Source organism: Miscanthus floridulus, chromosome 5, assembly GCF_019320115.1.
Source record: "Miscanthus floridulus cultivar M001 chromosome 5, ASM1932011v1, whole genome shotgun sequence".
Classification (NCBI taxonomy): domain Eukaryota; kingdom Viridiplantae; phylum Streptophyta; class Magnoliopsida; order Poales; family Poaceae; genus Miscanthus; species Miscanthus floridulus.
Window position 1 is genome coordinate 138,817,901 of NC_089584.1, and position 17,781 is coordinate 138,835,681.

At 46.3% G+C, this 17,781-nt stretch overlaps 2 protein-coding genes across 2 annotated transcripts; one reads left to right on the plus strand and one right to left on the minus strand.

Annotated features, from left to right (window-relative positions):
* Positions 1 to 108: 108 nt before the first annotated feature.
* Positions 109 to 6,072, minus strand: LOC136450957 (probable UDP-N-acetylglucosamine--peptide N-acetylglucosaminyltransferase SPINDLY). The gene is made up of 12 exons (XM_066451651.1): positions 5,750 to 6,072; positions 5,149 to 5,222; positions 5,003 to 5,067; positions 4,731 to 4,823; positions 4,556 to 4,657; positions 4,261 to 4,425; positions 4,080 to 4,168; positions 3,894 to 4,015; positions 3,261 to 3,442; positions 1,586 to 1,870; positions 1,316 to 1,463; positions 109 to 900 (listed from the first exon to the last, which is right to left on the minus strand). Exons 1-12 carry the CDS (start codon positions 5,920 to 5,922, stop codon positions 560 to 562), a joined length of 1,839 nt encoding a protein of 612 aa, XP_066307748.1. The 5' UTR covers positions 5,923 to 6,072; the 3' UTR covers positions 109 to 559.
* A 7,714-nt stretch (positions 6,073 to 13,786) lies between these two features.
* On the plus strand, positions 13,787 to 14,812 carry LOC136453826 (BAG family molecular chaperone regulator 2-like). The gene is made up of 2 exons (XM_066454382.1): positions 13,787 to 14,143; positions 14,293 to 14,812. Exons 1-2 carry the CDS (start codon positions 13,888 to 13,890, stop codon positions 14,520 to 14,522), a joined length of 486 nt encoding a protein of 161 aa, XP_066310479.1. The 5' UTR covers positions 13,787 to 13,887; the 3' UTR covers positions 14,523 to 14,812.
* The last annotated feature ends 2,969 nt before the right edge of the window (positions 14,813 to 17,781 follow it).

Consider the following 17,781-nt stretch of genomic DNA (forward strand, 5'->3'; position numbering starts at 1 on the left):
GGACGCCCTTTTAATTCCAAAGTGGAATTGCTGCCAAATTTGAGGTTTAGATGGAGTTAACGTCTTTTCATGCACAGAACCATAAGTTGCTCTCTGAAACACTGTTTTTTTTTTACGGAACACTGAACCTATAACATGCACATGCTCAACTTGGAGTATACTTCAAGTTGGAGTATATTTATTTATTTATTTATATACATCAGCTAAGGGAAGCCGGTCACATACAGGGTTGTTACAGGCTTACATCGAAATTTAACTACACATGAACTTCAAAATCTGGGCCCTTCCTGCCCCGATGCTGACTCTTTAAGAACACGTCACAGCTACTTCGGAGCCTGTGCAGCTTCAAAATCAGGGGCAGCCCCTCGGCCAAAACCAACGCTTCCGAAACTTCCTATACCTTTGAGCAGTAGTGCATTACAGAAGCACCAAGCATCAAATTTGAATTGCCCCTTGAGACACTTCAGAACAGAGATTTGGTGACCACGCTTCCGTGTCTGAACTCTGAGGCTCCAGTGGAAATTTCCTTCGGAGTTAGGTCTTCTCTTGTAGTCTTGTTCTACTGTTTCTTAGACAATGCAAGGACTTTTGACAAATTCGATTTGGCCGCATCAAGTAGGGGATCGGATTGCAGAGCTTTCTCAAAACAGCTTCTAGCATCCTCCCAACGGCCCTCAGCGACAAATACAAGACCCAGGTTATTGCTGGCTGGTGCATATCCAGGACACAAATCCAACGACCTTAATAACATCTTCCTTGCAAATTCATAGTTCCTATGCTGCCGATAAAGAATTCCAAGATTCGAGAAGATTGCGTGCAGCTGCTGAGTTGATGATTTTACCAGTGCCCGCTTATATACAGTTTCAGAGGATGGATCATCTGATAGTTGCAACGCGATACCTGCAGAAACAGGAAATTATTCTCAGACAGTGATTATACTGTGCATACTCATTACTTCATTTGATAAATTGCACAAAAACAGACTATTCCACCAAATAAAGGATAGAAGTTCCATTATTGAGATGAAAGGCATGGGGAACTTCTACGACTAATTAGATGAATTGGTAAATTAGGAAATTGTTGGGGCTTGAACAAGATAGATATATTAAACAAATCATTTTTAAACATTTCCCGTTGGCCAAACATAAAACATCAGTCTCCTAGCAAAAACAAAACATATTTATAGAATAGTTTAGAACTTGCGATTAATAGTAAATAATCTTCGTGCAAGAAAAGGCTCAGATAAGTTTAATGTTGTTCAGTTCTACTAAATTTTGAATCAAGAAAAAAGGACTCAAGTGAGCCCAAAACTTACCAAGATTCGACCAAGCATAACTGCAATCTGGGGAACGAGCTAAAGCTGCTTTAAGAAAATTTACAGACCTGCTGAACCGGGTCATGCAAATATTGTACAGGCCAAGTTGATGCCATTGGACAGCATCATCTGGGTCCTCTTGGATTGCCTGTAATAGAATTTCAAAAATAATAATGTTTATTTCGTTACTTTCCCATGTCCATGTTTTGCACTTGCCAATCAGATTGATGAGAATGAATTCAGTTCTGCTAATAGTTTGCAAAGCATCACCTGTTTTAGTGTATATTGAGCTCGCTCTTCTGCATCATTAAGATTGATGTTTTCGGTATCGTAGGTGGCTGCAATTTCATGTTGTGCCCTATGAGCCATTGCCAACCCAGCCCATGCAATTGGGGCATCAACTGCAGAAGGATCTCCTTCTTTTAGAACTGTTGCCATTTCATTTGCAGCCCAAAGAAGTTGATCATCAGAACATTGTGACCTTACAGCGTCTCTGATACGGTGAGCTGCAATAGCATACCGAGCAGGCATATGATTGGGTTCCAATTTTGCTGCCTGCAAAGCATACCGTACAAAAGAATATAAGAAAAGTTTGTCACATACTTACTTTTCCCACAGCGAGTACAGAGTTTTCTGGCATATTTACCAGAGCAGAAGGAAAGTAATGAACGGTACTATATAGTTAGTAATGGACAGTAGTGACTGGTGAGTCTGGAATAAAACTGAGTGCTAGACAAGCAATTTTCAAGTTGACTGGCCATAATTTTCGCTTTAATTTAGAGCATATAGTTGTGGTGTAAGACACCCAGACTGGTTTAAAATAAACAGTCGAGCAGGACAAGTACCAAATGTAGAAAATACACCAGGTCGCGGGTTTAAAGCAGTCTCTCCGCAGATTTTGCGGGGGGGAGGCTTGCCTCGGTTTTTCCCTTCCCCAGACCCCACTCATGTGGGAGCCTCCGGCACTAGGCCTGCCCTTTTAAACCTAGACCATCAAACCTTCCTTTGGTAGCAAATAAGAACCAGCTCCCCTGATAGGCCACAGTTCCTATGGCCAAGTTGCCAAAAAGGTTTTGAGTAAATTTAATCACTATACTAAACAATAACTTTTGCTGTACAGAGTTTGTGTGGTAGCTAGCTGTTAAACATAAATGTGATTAATTTCCAAAAGACCCAATTTGTGGACTTGCGAAAGAGAGGTCTACCAGGTTAGGTACTAACAGAACTCTCGTGACTATGTCATTGGAATATTTATTTTAAACCATCCAAACAGTTCTGGAAAGTTAGTTCCTTGTGTCTAAAAAGCTTTGATCTAAGTTGAGACGGTTAGAGCGCTCGAGTAGCACCCCTCAGGTTCTGGATTCGACTCCCCGTGGGAGCGAATTTCAGGCTGAGGGTTAAAAAAAATCCCCTCGTCTGTCCCACAGCCAATGCACAGGTCAAAAAGGCCTGGCCCAGTTCTCACAAGGCAATGGTGCCTGTGTCAGGGTGGGGCAGGGGTTCGGGGGGTTTTCTCGACCTGTGTGAGAAGGTCTTCACTATCACAGCAATGCCCGGGGGGAGGTCTTACCCCCTGCAGGTCGAGTTTTTTTTTAAGCACCAGTCCCTAGTGGAGCGCTGAGCTGACCACAAACGGGTCACTCGTCAGCTTTTGAACAAATGTTTTTTTTTGTTAATACCAAATCTCGAAAGGCCAGCCTTAGGGTACAAGATGCTACAACTATGAATTAAAGGGAGTTTCTCCCTGAGAATTAAAAAGCAGCACACAGCAAATAGCGAATCTACATCTACCCATTACAAGTCAGCATAAAACAACTTATTGTGTTCTCATCAGAGATATTTCTCCAGCAGACGACAAAGCAAATCAACATTACCAATGTTTGTGACAGCTAATCTGAGTAATACATGTCAATAAAAGGGAAACTGAAATAACAAAAGTTGTTACCTGCTCCAAGCACCTCTTTGAGTTCCTATGCTCACCATCCATGTAATATGCATTTGCAAGATTAACCCAAACTGATGCAGCTCTAGGATCAGCCTTCACTGCTGCAAGTAAGCACTCTTTTGCAACAACTAAGGCTTCTTTCTGATGCAGGTAAGGGCCTGTGCTGACATTGCCCCCTGCCCCTGAATTTGTAACAAAGCACGAGGCAGGAGCCAAAAGCAATTACTACTCATAAAACCCCTGTGATTTTTAAATTTAATTTTTGGAGGAAGTGAACCTAGCTCTACTGGTTAGGTGGGAGGTGTGCTCATGCACCCAACCACCCAGGTTCAAGTCTTCTCAGCTTGAATTTGGGTGCCTATTTTCCTCTTAAATGAAAAATGCCTAGTTTCTCCTAGGTTGGTCACATTTTTGGAGGGAAAACGCTTTCTGGACTTATTTTTAGTGGATATAAAGATTAAAGAACAAACAAATCAATTGATATAACGTGTCCAACAATAAGGTATGTGTTATCTAATTGTTTAGTGTCACTGTTTTGGCTAGAGCAAAACAGCATAGGGATAAACATCCCTTTATGATATGACAGGAAAATGGCAAGTACTAGAAGATTATGGCAAACAAGTGTTCATGTACCTGCAGACAAAGATCCATATCTACAGAGAAGAAGAACTGCATAGTTCACCAGAGCAGCCGGGTGGTTTTGATCTTTTAGAAGAAGTTCTTGAAAGCACTTTGCAGACAGCTCTAGATCCCCACTGAAAGTTGATAAATATTAAAGTCTGAAGAAAGACAATGACAACTGAAAATAGTATTTCGAACCTTTGAATGTATGCGACACCAAGATTCGCAAGGGAGTCCAAGTAGTCTGGAGCAACAGCCGTGAGAGAAGATAGAACTGAGATAGCACTCTGGATAGGGTGCAAAAAATCAGCAAGTAGTTCTTTGTAGACACGGCTGCATGATCAATAGAGAGAAATGTAACAGATTCAGCATATCATACCTGTATTTGACCACCCCGAAGAAGAACTAAACCTAGGATATTCCAAACAGCTGCTTGCCTGTGATCTGACTCAACTGAACTCTTCAATTTGGCAAGAATGTCATCTACCTCACCAGTTTCAAGCTCTTCATCAAAACTATCCCCCATACTTGCTTGCAAAATGCACTGCATGAGGAACAAATTGAGGGGGTAGAGCCACTTTATTTAATAGGCACCCAAAAAGAGGAGGCGATGACCGCATGAAAGAAAATAAAACTAGAAACAAGGTAACTTTTTGTTGATCAAGCTGATGAACCTGTGCATGGTGTATCCTCACTGATGAGAGTAAATCAGGCCTCCGCACTTCTTCCTCATCTTGTAGCAGTATTTCTGTTGACTTTTCATATGATGCTATTGCCTGAAAGGTTTCTGCAGCTGCTTGAGCTTTACGCAAACGCTAAGCAACTTCAATTTTTCAAGAGAAGATTTACCTTCTGTGCCTGACCAAGCCTTTGATACATCAAACCCAACATAAAATGTGCATGAGCATTCTTAGGCATTTTTCGGGCCACATGAACCAAAGCCTGCAAGAAGGAAGGTTAGGCCCTCAACCATTTCTATTAGCCATACCAGTGCCACAAATTAGAACAAAGGTAAAACAACATCAGCGTTCACACGACATTAAATATATTATAATACAGTGCCACTTATCTATTGGATGCCAGATTAATTATTTCAAATGGCATCAAAACCAAGAACTCACAGCTTTCAGGTTGCTAACTTTTTCCTCACGTGGAGCAGAAGCCCCTTGACAATGTTGATCAGCATCTGTTCATAAAGAATTGTAAGTAATCAATTCACGACAGAATTTTTTCCTACCACTGTATTGCACGTTGACTATCATGCTACCTTCACATTCAACAGCATCGGTGTCCTTTGTAGCGATCACATTTTTCATCAAACCACCCTCCTCATTGCCACTCCTGCAAGTACTTTTTTCTTGTCAAACTATCCACCAATTTTCGTTTTCTAAGGACTCAACAGAAAACTTGTGACCAAGATGCCATCTCTGGCTATGACTCAACAATTAGTTTGTAATTTGTAAGGATTTGGATATTGTTCCGGTAGCCCTTTTTTATCAAAAATTGAGCACTATATGTTACCTCCTGTTCAAATAAATGATGGTTACAATTTATAAGACAACTATATTCAAGGAACAGCAATTATTATATGGAATACATGCATGGAATTTTCAGAACCATGTGGATGGCATATTTGTTGAATTCGTAACAATTCTCACAAAATTTGAGTTGCTACATGAACTTTCCCCTGTGAAAAAAGGAATAACTCCATCAAGTCCTAGGGTTCCGGCTCCCACGAGCATGAGCCATGGGTACTAACGCCCTAATTCCTAACAACCGCAGTGCCGGACCCGCACTCAACTGGCCAAGTGCACGAGTGGCGGAAAATCCCTCATGTTCAGATCGAGGAGTATTCTTGGTAAACTTACCTCGTGAAGGAGTCGGTGGCGACCGCCGGAGCCGCGGCAACGGCCACGGCGGCGGCGGCGGCTGGGTTGGGTGTGGGGGTCGGTGGGCGGTCCTCGCCATCGCTCTCCACCGGTTCAAAGTTAAGGTCAGCGAGCATCACCGGCCTCGGCGGCGGCTGGTGTGTCTCCGGCATCGTCTCCGCCGAGCTCCGGTGGCGGGGTGGACTCTGTGAGCTCCGGATGCGGGTTCAGGACTTGAGGGTACTGGCCTAGACTAGCCCTTGACTACTGCGAAAGCATGGACGGGGGAGCAAGGAGCACGAAAGCTCTGCGACTGCGACTCTGCGAGTAAGGGGGTGTTGGTCGCTCGCTGTCCGAATATTTGGACACATGCACTATTAAATATTAAATATAGATTAATTATAAAACTAATTATATAGTTGCTGACTAATTTATAAGATAAATTTTTTAAGCTTAATTAATCTATGATTTGACAATATTTTACTACAGTAGATATGTGTTGATGATAGATTAATTAGGCTTAAAAAATTCGTCTCGTAAAGTACGGATTATGTAATTTGTTTTTTATTAGGATCCAAACACCTCATATAACATCCTTCCGACACATATTTTAAATTTTAGTAGGTGCCAAACACCCTAAGGCTAGATCTCACCAGGCCCTGATCACACACTCCAGCGGTGGTTACTGTGCCTGAATTTTTTTATATTTTAGCCATTTTTTTGAAAGTTTCTCACAAATAGACCTCTGACAGAAAGAATTCAAAAAATAGACCCTTAACTCGACGTCGTTGGTATTGACGTCGAGCTAACACGTCTCGACGCCAGCGTCTCTAGCGCCGATCTTCTGGGCACGGTAGATGACATGGCAGTAAGCTCGACGCCGGTCACTCTAGCGCCGAGCTCGGCGCCGTAGATCTTGACGCCGAGCTCCCTACCATTTAACCCCAATCAACCTTTCTGCCCGAGCGTTCTTCCTCTTCTTTCTCCTCCCTCTCGGGTTTTTTCTCTCTCCACTTCATCCTACCTCACGAATCAGTATATTGGACCTTGTAAATTTTGATTTGATTCGTAGATCTTCGAGAGCAAGGTATCCTCGCTCTACTCCTAATTTTTTCGCATCGATTCGGTATGTATTAGTTGAATTTTTTAACGTAATAATCATCATCACTTAGGGTTTCATTGTATCCATCAATATATGTATTATACAACCGTAGGATGATGCCAAGGCGTGAAAAAAGCTAGCAAACCTAGGCGCATGTAGTTATATTATGGGTTCATTGTTGTGCATCAAATGAAAAACCCTAGGTTTATAGTTTAATGTTAACTACTTTGAGTTCTTAGAATAAAATTAGTTGTATTGTAGTTATAGTTCTCATTGACATTTATTTGTGATGCTTTGATTTATGTTTGTTAAATTACATTTATTTTGTTATATGCAAGAAATATTTTAGGAGGAGTTTTGGCGAAAACGGGGTCATCCTCGAGAATTATACCCCGACGCGTATAGCAAAAATGCCCCCGTCCCTCCTGACCTCCCTGTCTCTAACTGTGACTGTGGTTTCCTGGTCCATATTTTTAAATCGAAACATCCGAACACAGCGGTGCGTTGCTTCTACACATGCAGTCGTTTTAATGTAAGAAATTATTTCTATTATCCTTTTTCTTTATTTATGTAAGTATGCTACTAATATTATGTTGGAATCTCGTTGTGTAGGATCATGAGAGGTGCTTTTCTTTTAGTGGATCGACGGTGCAGACAAGTTTGATCCTAGGTATCTCTTTTTCGACGATTAGTTTAAAGAGAGACATCCATGTGAGCACTTCAAGCGATGGGTTCCATCCCCCCTAACCCTCCACTAATAACGGCTAAGGAGAAGCACCTAGCCATAGTTAGACGACTCGAGAAATCTTCTCTGTGCGATTATGAAGATTGAGCTATGATAAACCCTGAGAATACGTTGGAGTTTGTGTGTCCAAACAAGCATGAAGTAAGTGCAAAGTGTATGTGTTGAAATGTTGAGCTATATGTGTTCATGTACTAATGTCTACTTATTTAGGTGTTTTCAATGGCGAAGTGTCATTTCAAGGAGCGGTTGTATGGTCCTAAGAACCAATGGCCGGAAGAACCGCAAAAGATTAAGAAAAAGAAGAAAGAAAATGTAATTTACAAAGCACCTTCTGTCATGTGCGAATGTGGTGTTAAATCCAACTATGACCTATTCCCTTCGAAGCTTGAAATAGACCATTATTGCGGCCATACGGTTGAATATGATGAGGTTGGTTATTTTTATGGTAAACATAAAATCGTATTTTGTTTCTTTTGCTAAGACATATATGATAGAATTTGCTGTTTGAACAGAGCACTAGAAAATGCAGGTGGAAATGTTATGATGGTCAAGCTAAGTTCTTGGATGAACTGAAGAAGAGGCAAGTAATTGCACGGAAGAGGAGATATGTACCTGACTACGTCAACCTATTCGTTAAACATCACAAAGAAAAGATGTGTGAGTTTGCTAGACAACACAGTATATATAACCCGATCAATGTTGGGCTTAACAAATGGGGATTAAAGAGGCAGATGAGATTTGAGGAGGAGAGGGCAAGGGAGGAGACAAGAGTACAGATGCAGGCTTTGAACCAAAGCAAATGCCAAAGAAACCAACTTGTTGTTCACGTCACAGGATATGGCTATAAGAAGTGTGCCCTGGTATTTGTCAATCAAGAACATACCATCAATGGAGAAGACGGAACGACAGTGCCTAAAGACCTCGACGCACTGAGGAAAACACCAGAAGGCATGGAAAAATATCTACCTCCCATCATTCCATACATTAGGTTTTGGGATGTACTCATAATACATGCCTGGATTCACCGCTTTGATTGCATTAAAAAGAACTAGCAGCTGCTCATACCCATCCTCTTAGTCTCCGTATATCATCTTCCACGCTCGCTGCTTAGCCCTCTATGCTTTACCATAAGTTATCACATATTCTCCATACAACATCTCAACGGTCCTGATAATTGTCATCACCTTCATGTTGGGTTCTCCCTACAAAATTTCCATCAACCGCTTGGCAATGAGGGTAGATGTCAACTGCCGTTGCCTCAGTGTCAGCTCATGGTCAGCATAATTATGTGGCCCGACAACTTTTGTGAGCTTCTATTTTTCGTTTACCTGTTGCTTCCTTGCACAAACCCTCCATGGACATCATTCATTGTCACACACAACTATGTAACGGTGCTCCGCATATAAATGCAATGCCCTGTAAGGCCTCTTTCGTATCACTGCAAAAGCCTACAACCACCTCTTTAAAGTAGGGAGATCATTGAACACCCTCTCATTCTCAATTACCATGTTAGGATCGGCCTCAGAAGCTTCTAAGAGCTCATCATCACGTTCTTCTACAAACGCCTGATCAGAATGGGCAAGATCGCTGAACTCGTAAACTCTAGGATCACGACGGCCGGGAAAGATACGTCTTATCATCTCAACATCACTCTCCGTCAGCTCTCCAATAGGGCGATTATCATCATAATCAAGAGCCCTAGCCATCTCATATGGCTCTGAATCATATATAATTTCAACACTATTAGAGCTACGGGATCCATCTCCAAAGTGCACTTGCACAGGAATAGGAAGCACATCCACATTCTCAGAAATGTCTCTTACAACATCAGTAGAGAAATGAGAAAAGAATAAAAGAAATAGATGTAAGGAACGAGGTAAGCTTTCCAAAACTATGCTGTTAAGACATTTACTCTGATGATTCTGTGTCAAAGGGATCTCATAATGAGGATCTACCACGGAAACATAAGTCTGACAACCATCTTCAACTACCGCATTGGGGGCAGATTGAGCATCGGGAACTATAGGTGTAATCTGCACACGCAGATAAGGTTCCAAAACGGGAGGGTCGATGTGTGCCTGATGATCCATTGCTGGGGTAAACCCATGAGGGATGGGATCAACTAACACCCGACGCACAACCACGTCCAAACATTGCAGCTGACTTTTCATAGCCGATCTCACATAGTTCTCCCACTGATCCGCACAACCAATTGAGATCATTCGTCTGAACACGTTGGAAAGAGAACATAGGTGCAGTACACCATCAACTGCAATGCCATCATCTCTAAAGCAATGCAGCTCCTCCTGAGCTCTTGCAACCATCTCACTAAATAAAGGTCTATCATTGAATAGTACAGGCATGTCTTACATGTCAACAAACTCAACATATCCATAGCGATCGCTTTCAACGGTGCCTCCATGATATATGGTAACTAGGTTGTCTATCTAGTTCAAACACGTAAAGAAACATATGTCATTTAGTCCAAATTAGACGATAGATAGTATCTAACAAGTACTTTTTAACAACAAACTAAGTAAATAAGATATAACTACGTATATATATACAGTGTACTCACTAAATAGCTAGATCATATGTAGTTAACTAAATATGTAACTACACATCTAAGTAGCTATCTAACTATATCTATGTACCTATGTATCTATGTTTCTATCTATCGACATATATATCTCACTAGATCACTAACTAAATCAACTACCTGAGTCATCACATTAACTAGTAAATAACAAATATCAACTAAGTAGGTACATTGCATATTCATAATTTTTAGCTTTCCAACAACTAATCCGCGGATGTCGATGGAGTCGCAGCAGACGAAGGACGTGGGTCAGGCCGACGATCTAGGCCGACGATGGCACGACCGGCCGCTGCAGGTGACGGGGTCGGCGGTGGCGCAGCTGACGACATCGGTGGCGCACGGGGGCGCGGGATGCCTAGGGCTCCGCGCTACGAGTCCGGCTCTACGGGCACGGGAGGCATGGCGGCCGCGACTGAGGGCGGCAAGGCGGGCCACAGCCGAGGCCAAGGCGAGGCTAAGGCGAGGACGATGGTGTAGGACGGAGGAGGGCCGCTGGTCGCGGCGCGGGCGGCCAACCGCGGGCAACGGTGCAACGCGGGGGGGGGGGGCGGCCGCGGGGAGCGGGTTGTCCGCTGGGGCGCGGCGCGGGGCGGCCGCAGGGCTCGGGGCGCACGAGAGAAAGCGGTGGCGCGGCGCGGAGCGGGCGAGGGCGAGGGCGGTCGGTGGAGGCAAGGGCGTGAGCGGCAGCGGCGACGGAGCTCGGCTATGCTAGAGCGAGAGAGGGAGAGGAAGAGAGGCGTGGGGACCATAGATATTAAAGGCTCGACGTCAGTCACTCTAGCGCCGAGCTCGGCGCCAAGATCTACGGCGCCGAGCTCGGCGCCAAAGTGACTGCCGCCGAGCTCACTGCCATGTCATCTGTCGTGCACAGGAGCTCGGCGCCGAGACGTGTTAGCTCGGCGCCAGCACCAATGGCACCGAGCTAAGGGTCCATTTTCTGAATTCTTTCCGCCACGGGTCCATTTGTGAGAAACTTTCAAAAAAAAGACTAAAATGTAAAAAAATCGGTTACTGTTCTCGTTTCAGTTGGGCCGGATTGGGTCAGGCCCATGGGTGATGTACTAGTATGCAGGCTTTAGCTTGACATCTGAGGCCCTAATGATGGATAACTGTTTCACAAGATTAGGCCCACATGGCAGCGATGCGAAGCGTAACTGTGTTTGTAACTTGGGCCTGTGCAGTTTGTCAGTGGCATGCGATGTTTTGTTGCAATGCAACTTGTGACTGAGCAGTACGCCCAGTTGTGCTTTGATTCTCTCTAATTGCTCACTAGCAGTTGTATTAGGTGTAACGTATATGCATCCCCAGCTGGTGCATGCGTGTATAGTCCTTTTTTGTCCTTGTGAAGACAAGCTGGTAGTAGCACCCGCGTGTATGTTGACGGTATCGAATACGCAACACACTGTTAGCACCTTAATCTATTCATTCAGTATTCATCAACTCGGGAGAACACTTGATCATTCTTATTCCAAGACTGTTCTTCCTTGAGGTTCCTTCACCGGCTGAGGCATATACAGCTTACATTAGCCTACAGAGACCAGGAAACGAACAGCAAGCCGAGTGGAATACGCACTTTTCAGGTTGTCCTTATGGTATTTGATTGAGGGGCTAAAGTATAGGAGGTGTTATATGGGGATATCGTACGGGGTATTCGGATACTAATAAAAAAAATAAATTACAGAATCCGTCAGTATGAATTTATTAAGCCTAATTAATCCGGCATTAGCATATGATTACTGTAGCACCACATTGTCAAATTATAGATTAATTTAGCTTAAAAAATCGTCTCACAAAATAGTCTCAATCTATACATTTAGTTTTGTAAATAGTTTATATTTAATACTTCATACATATATCAAACATCTGATAGAAGCTCAAACACGCCTTCGCCTTAACGTGAGCCCTTGGACAGCGAGACCTTACGCGCAGCCGAGGCAGGTCGATGCATCGGAGGGACGCTGCAAAGTACTCGTCGCCAACTGTGACGCCTCGAACTACCCCATCCTACCCGAAGAGTTCAAAAGCAAGCGTCGCCTTCCGTGAAGCCTCGTCGGCACCGAGCCGTCGAAACACCGAGAGAGCGAGCGCACGCACGCACGAGCAAGGCAGGGCCAGGCCAATCGATCTCGTTGCACCGGCAGTCTGCAGCCGACCGAACCGTGAGAATCTGATCTGATCCATCGCTAGCCGGGGCTTAAAAAAATCAGCTCCGGTTCGTCGCCGTCGATCAACGTGGCGGCTCCTCAGCGGCCGGAATCTGCTAATGACTCAGCATTACGCTACTACTGTTCGCCTGTGCCAGGAGCGCCGAGCGGCTCGCTTAAAAATACGGCACCGGAGGCGCAGCGCATGTGCTGTCCGACCGACGCTGCAATCATGGTCGTCGCCGGGCGCCGACGACTGTGAAGGTGGCCCAAATCCAAATTGTATCTAGTCGTCGTACTATTAGCCAGATGCATTCCATTTCGTTCTACAACACACAAGGGCACCTGACACGCGGACGTGAACGGTCTCCCCTTCGTTACAGCATGCCCACATGCCGCTGTTGTACGTACCTACGAACGCATGATCCTAGGCGTATTTCGGTCGTCGAGATCACTGACTCAGCTCCGCCGTAGAGATTGATCATAATCCATATGACAAGCTCCAGTTTGGAACGGATGGAACGTAAATGCTTTGTGTACATTCTATTTGTGTAAGAAATTTTTCTACGAGGTCATTTGGGATGGAGGGATTGAATTCTACAATGAAATTTTATCAAGGAACGAGCCATGTTCAAGAAATTTTGTACTAGGAAATAAGCATTTGGTGTGACCTCATGTCTTCCTAGTGCTTTCTCTGCTCGATCCGTGTCTTAGGATTTAAGACTTCTTATGTGCATCCGATGATCCGAACTCTTCTATATTTTTCTACTACCGGGGGTCCCTACATAATTTTCAATTGCATAAGCACTCATTTTTTCCTGTCTCTAGTTTCTGAGAGCTGCGTGGGCATTTTATCCCCATTTTATATTAATAAACTAAATAAAAAGCGCATGCCATTATTTCAGGCCTACCAAACAGTAAATTAACATGGCAATTTGGACTGAACAGTACTCCAACTGCTGCTAGAAAGAGATACTACTGCTAGATGAATGGCTACAGCAGTGTTCAACCGAACAGTGAGCCGTAAGCAGCCAACTGCCGGGGGCGAGCGATTGATTCCGCCGGCCCCCGCCATTCATGCAGGCAAAACCGTGTTTGCCACCTCCCCATGTGCTGCCGCTTCCAACCGCCGCGCTACCGTGCGTGTGCCCGCGCCAAAAAGTCTCAGGAAACCACCGGCCTTTGGGCCTTTTTCAGCGCTCTCGCCCGCCGCCTCAGCAACAGGTGTCGTCTCCATCAGAGCCACCTCGCCTAATCCGTTTTAAATTAAGGAGGAGGGTCTTGGTCTGGGGGTGTTAAACAAACACAGGTTAATCGCCAATCATTTCCGCACGGTGGACGTCTCGCCTCTGTCGCGACTTAACCTCCTCCCGTTTTGTCCTCACATCGCCCGCTTCTCCCCCTCTTTAAAATCCCAGGCCCTGCTGCCAGTCTCGGCACCCGGCAGCGGCAGCAACTATCCAGAGCCAGTGATCGACCGAGACAGAGACAGGAGCAGAGAGCAGAGCAGCTACTAGCCTAGTAGTAGAGAGCATCGGGGAGCCGGAGATGGTGAAGATTCCTAGCCCCAGGAGGCTGTTCAGGAGCCGGTCCAGGAGCACCACCACCAGCGTCGGCAGCGCGGACATCTGCGCCATGGTCGCCGAGCACGAGAAGATCGAGTGGGAGGTGCGGCCCGGCGGGATGCTGGTGCAGAAGCGGCGGTCGCCCGAGGAGGACGCGGCGGCCGTGGAGTACATCCTGGTGAGAGTCTCCACTGGGTGGCAGTGGCACGACGTCTCCATCGACGCCACCGCGACCTTCGGTACGTCGTCTTCTACTCCTCCGCGGCACCGCATTGCCGTGCTGTCTGCTCTCCATTGTTCTTACTCCCTGCCCCGTGCGATCAAACTACTAAACGGGAAGCATGGCGCTGTTTGCTAAGCTGCGTTTTCTCCAACAATTCCAATGCAGGCGACCTGAAGGTGATGCTGTCGCTGGTGACAGGGCTGTGGCCCAGGGAGCAGAGGCTGCTGTACAGGGGCAAGGAGAGGGACGACTGCGAGCACCTGCACATGGTGGGCGTCCAGGACAAGGACAAGGTGCTGCTCCTGGAGGACCCGGCCGTCAAGGAGAGGAAGCTCAGGTCAACCACCTTGGCGCAGCTCATGGGCGTGCCCTGCCACTCCTTCATCCAAGTGTAGAGAGAGAAATCCCCAGAATTTCTTGCCGGTTTTTCTTTTTTTTTTCCGTCTTCTTTTCCAGTTTGCCTGCGTGAGCGACAGAGCGAAGGTTTCAGTTCAGTCTAACAGTCTAACTGCAGTGTTCAGACTTCAGAGCCTGCTGAGTTTCAGGGCTTGAATTCGATCAATCGAATCAAGACATTTGCAAACATAGGAAGGACATATATAAGATGATAAATACATGGTGTAAATTACTGTGAACCGGTAATGTAATCCCAGTGCCAGTGTGAGCCAGTAATTCTTTGTTTCTTAACTCTGTATATACTCTTTTCTTGAGAACAGCAATACAGTTCGGAAATTCATGGATGCTCTGAAAATTCTTGTCTTTTGCCCAGAATCCAGTACTACATAGCCCCATTTTCTCTTATCAGCTTTGGCATGTACTGAATCCAGAAATGCAAGAGCAATCTGTTGCGGTTGCTCGGTTTTCAGTTCCGTTGTACTTTGCGTACACATGCTGTTTCATGTTGCAATTGACAAACCAAGCGGCAGCAGGTTTACGGCTACCAAACATGTAGTACAAAACTGCCAGCTTGCGCTGAACTGCAAAGGCTGGACAGAAACCTGCTTTAAACAAGCTGCCCCTGCCCACCATTAACCACTACTTACAAAATCCTCGCAGAATCAAAGAAATGGTTGGTACTATTATCGGGGGAGAAAAGGACATGTCTGCGCCAAAGGCTTTTTTTTTGCATGGAGAAAAGTATGCACTTTGAGGATCAGCATTGCAAAAGCAAAAATTATGTGATATAGGACAGGTGATAGCACGGAGAAAAAAGTCGTCGTTTCAAGTGTTGACACTCCTGCTCCCGTTACTATCAGGCTGCGTTTGGTTTATGAGGCTTTTGCACTATGCAGTGTTTGGTTCAGAGGATTAAGGCCGTAATTACTACGTAATTAGGTTGATAACCCCTAGCGCAGTTTCCCTTGGCACATGCACTACTGTACATCTGCCCTTCAATTCGCAATTGACGTATGCCAAGAAAAGCATCGAGGTTTACGGTTACCGACCGCCAGCTTGCACTGAACTGCAAAGTTTGAGCACAAGATTTGCTTTTTTATAGCAAGTTGTCAACCGCATACCTGAACTTTTATAAAGTGGTCGAGCCAGCGGTCTGCGCTCTGAATCTCTCACGACGGCGAGCACAAATAGTTCAGTCGTAGTTTCCACTCGTCAGTCGCATGGCAAAGGCTGCTGTTTCTACCGTGCCTCTCCCAAGTCCCAAGCTCCTTTTTCCGGTGCCATTTTACAGTGGTCACGCGCACGCAATCGGCGCCAGTGGTGAGACCAGAGATGACTATGACTCGGCGGTAACATGTCAACGGCTGTGGATTGATCACCACCCATACAAAACGCCAAACAGGCGCGACCAGATATCGTGGGCTACGCGCCCTGAGCCCCCGAGGCTCTGATGAAGCTGGCCCAGGGGCCAGGGGGCAGGTCCCGGGCCAGAGACAGGGACGCGAAATCTAACACGTGATTATCGATCCACCCGGTGCCCGAGACCCAGTCCCCTGAACTCGTGCCGGAAAGGGAGGGCCAGATTGAATGCCGGTAGCGCCCCACTCGCTCTCCGCGCACCGCCGGCCCGGCTGGTGCCGATCCGCGGCGCATGTGCCGGCACTCCAGCAGAATCAGCGCAGACGGTGACGCACGTACGCCCTGATCAACTTGCCATGTTACCCCGGTGACCCGGATCGGTCCCCGGGTAGCAGGTGGAAATGGAATTCTCGCGCGCCCGGGGAATCGTCGCCGTCTCGCCACAGTTCAGTAGCCACGCCGCGCGGCTTATCCGAACGGGCGGCGGCCGGGTACATGCATGCCACTCCGCGCGCATGCCCGCAGGTCGGCAGCCGCATGCCCGCATGTGCGTGGGGTTCCCACGGAGCCAATGGGATTGCGCCGGCGCGCGTCGTATCCGCCTATCCGGTGTCCGCCGCGGCGCAGCCGCCGCTGGATCATCGATTAATTTGGTTCGTGTGTGCTCGCGGCAAACGTGCATGACCTTTCCTAGATCCATCAAGGCCTCAGCAATGAGGCATTAGTGTGTGTGACCACAGATGCAGATAGAACATGCTGGTGCTGCAGCGTCTGCTGCTCGCTACATCTACATATGCATGAGACCCTGCCGAACGTGCAACCACCACCATGCATATCTACCCCACGTCCCCACCACCTCCGGCTGCATTTGCACACAAGTGCACGCGCTGAAAAGGAGGAGGTTCTCATTTTTGGATGGGCTAAAGGTGCTAAAGATTCAATTTCTTAGAGCAACTCCAAGAGAGTTGCTATTCCTAGCGAGAAATCAGATTTAGATATTTTGTGCTACAAAATAGACTCCAACAGATGTTGTATCTCGAGTTGTAAAATACCGAGCCGTCTATTCCGTGAATCTCGGTGGTCAAAGAAAGCTAGTGAGCGCTGCTTGCTATCTCGCTTTCCCGTGTGGCTTCGCACACATGCGCCCTGTTGCCGCGCTGTCCTGGCCGATCCCCGTCGCGAGTCGCCGACTCGCCGGCTGCCCTTTCCGGAGTGTGTTCCTCTCCACGCTGCTCCGCCCCTTCGAGCTCCTCAAAAAATCATGCCGTGCACTACGCAAAGCTTGCCGCATCCGCCATCTGCAGGAGCTCTGCCCTGCGTTGTACGTACTCGTTCCCCATCCTTGCTAGTCAGACGGTACCAATCCCTTTTCCAACCGGCTACATTCGATTTTGATAGATTGGGCGACATTCGAGTGCTAGCCAAGGCCGGTTGTAGCTGGCCATGGCCGGATGCACGGGCGTCAATACGTAGTAGGGTCGCTGCTGTAGCTTGGGTGCAATTAGCCAACGAGCCAAGCTACCACCGTGATGGTTGTGTCTAGGTGGCCGCTAGCCAGTCATGGAGGAAGCAAAGGACCGGTGACGTTCCGGCGGTGGACTACTGCGCCATGGTGCTTCTAAAAAGATGATGTGGCGAGCTATTTAGAAAGGTTGTTGCAGTTCACGGTCTTTTTAAGAGGTTTTCTATTTTACATAATGGCTAAATCAAATGATTTAGCATCTATGTTTAGCACCGTACCTCTCTTGGAGATGCTCTTAGCCTGAGGAAATATCAGTTGAACGATGGTACATCAGTTGAAATTTCAGTTCCAGGCTCTCTTTGATAACAGTGTTAGCATTAAACAACAACATTCGCCAATGTTTTTGCTTTTTAGTTCTTTTCCATTGAATAACTCTC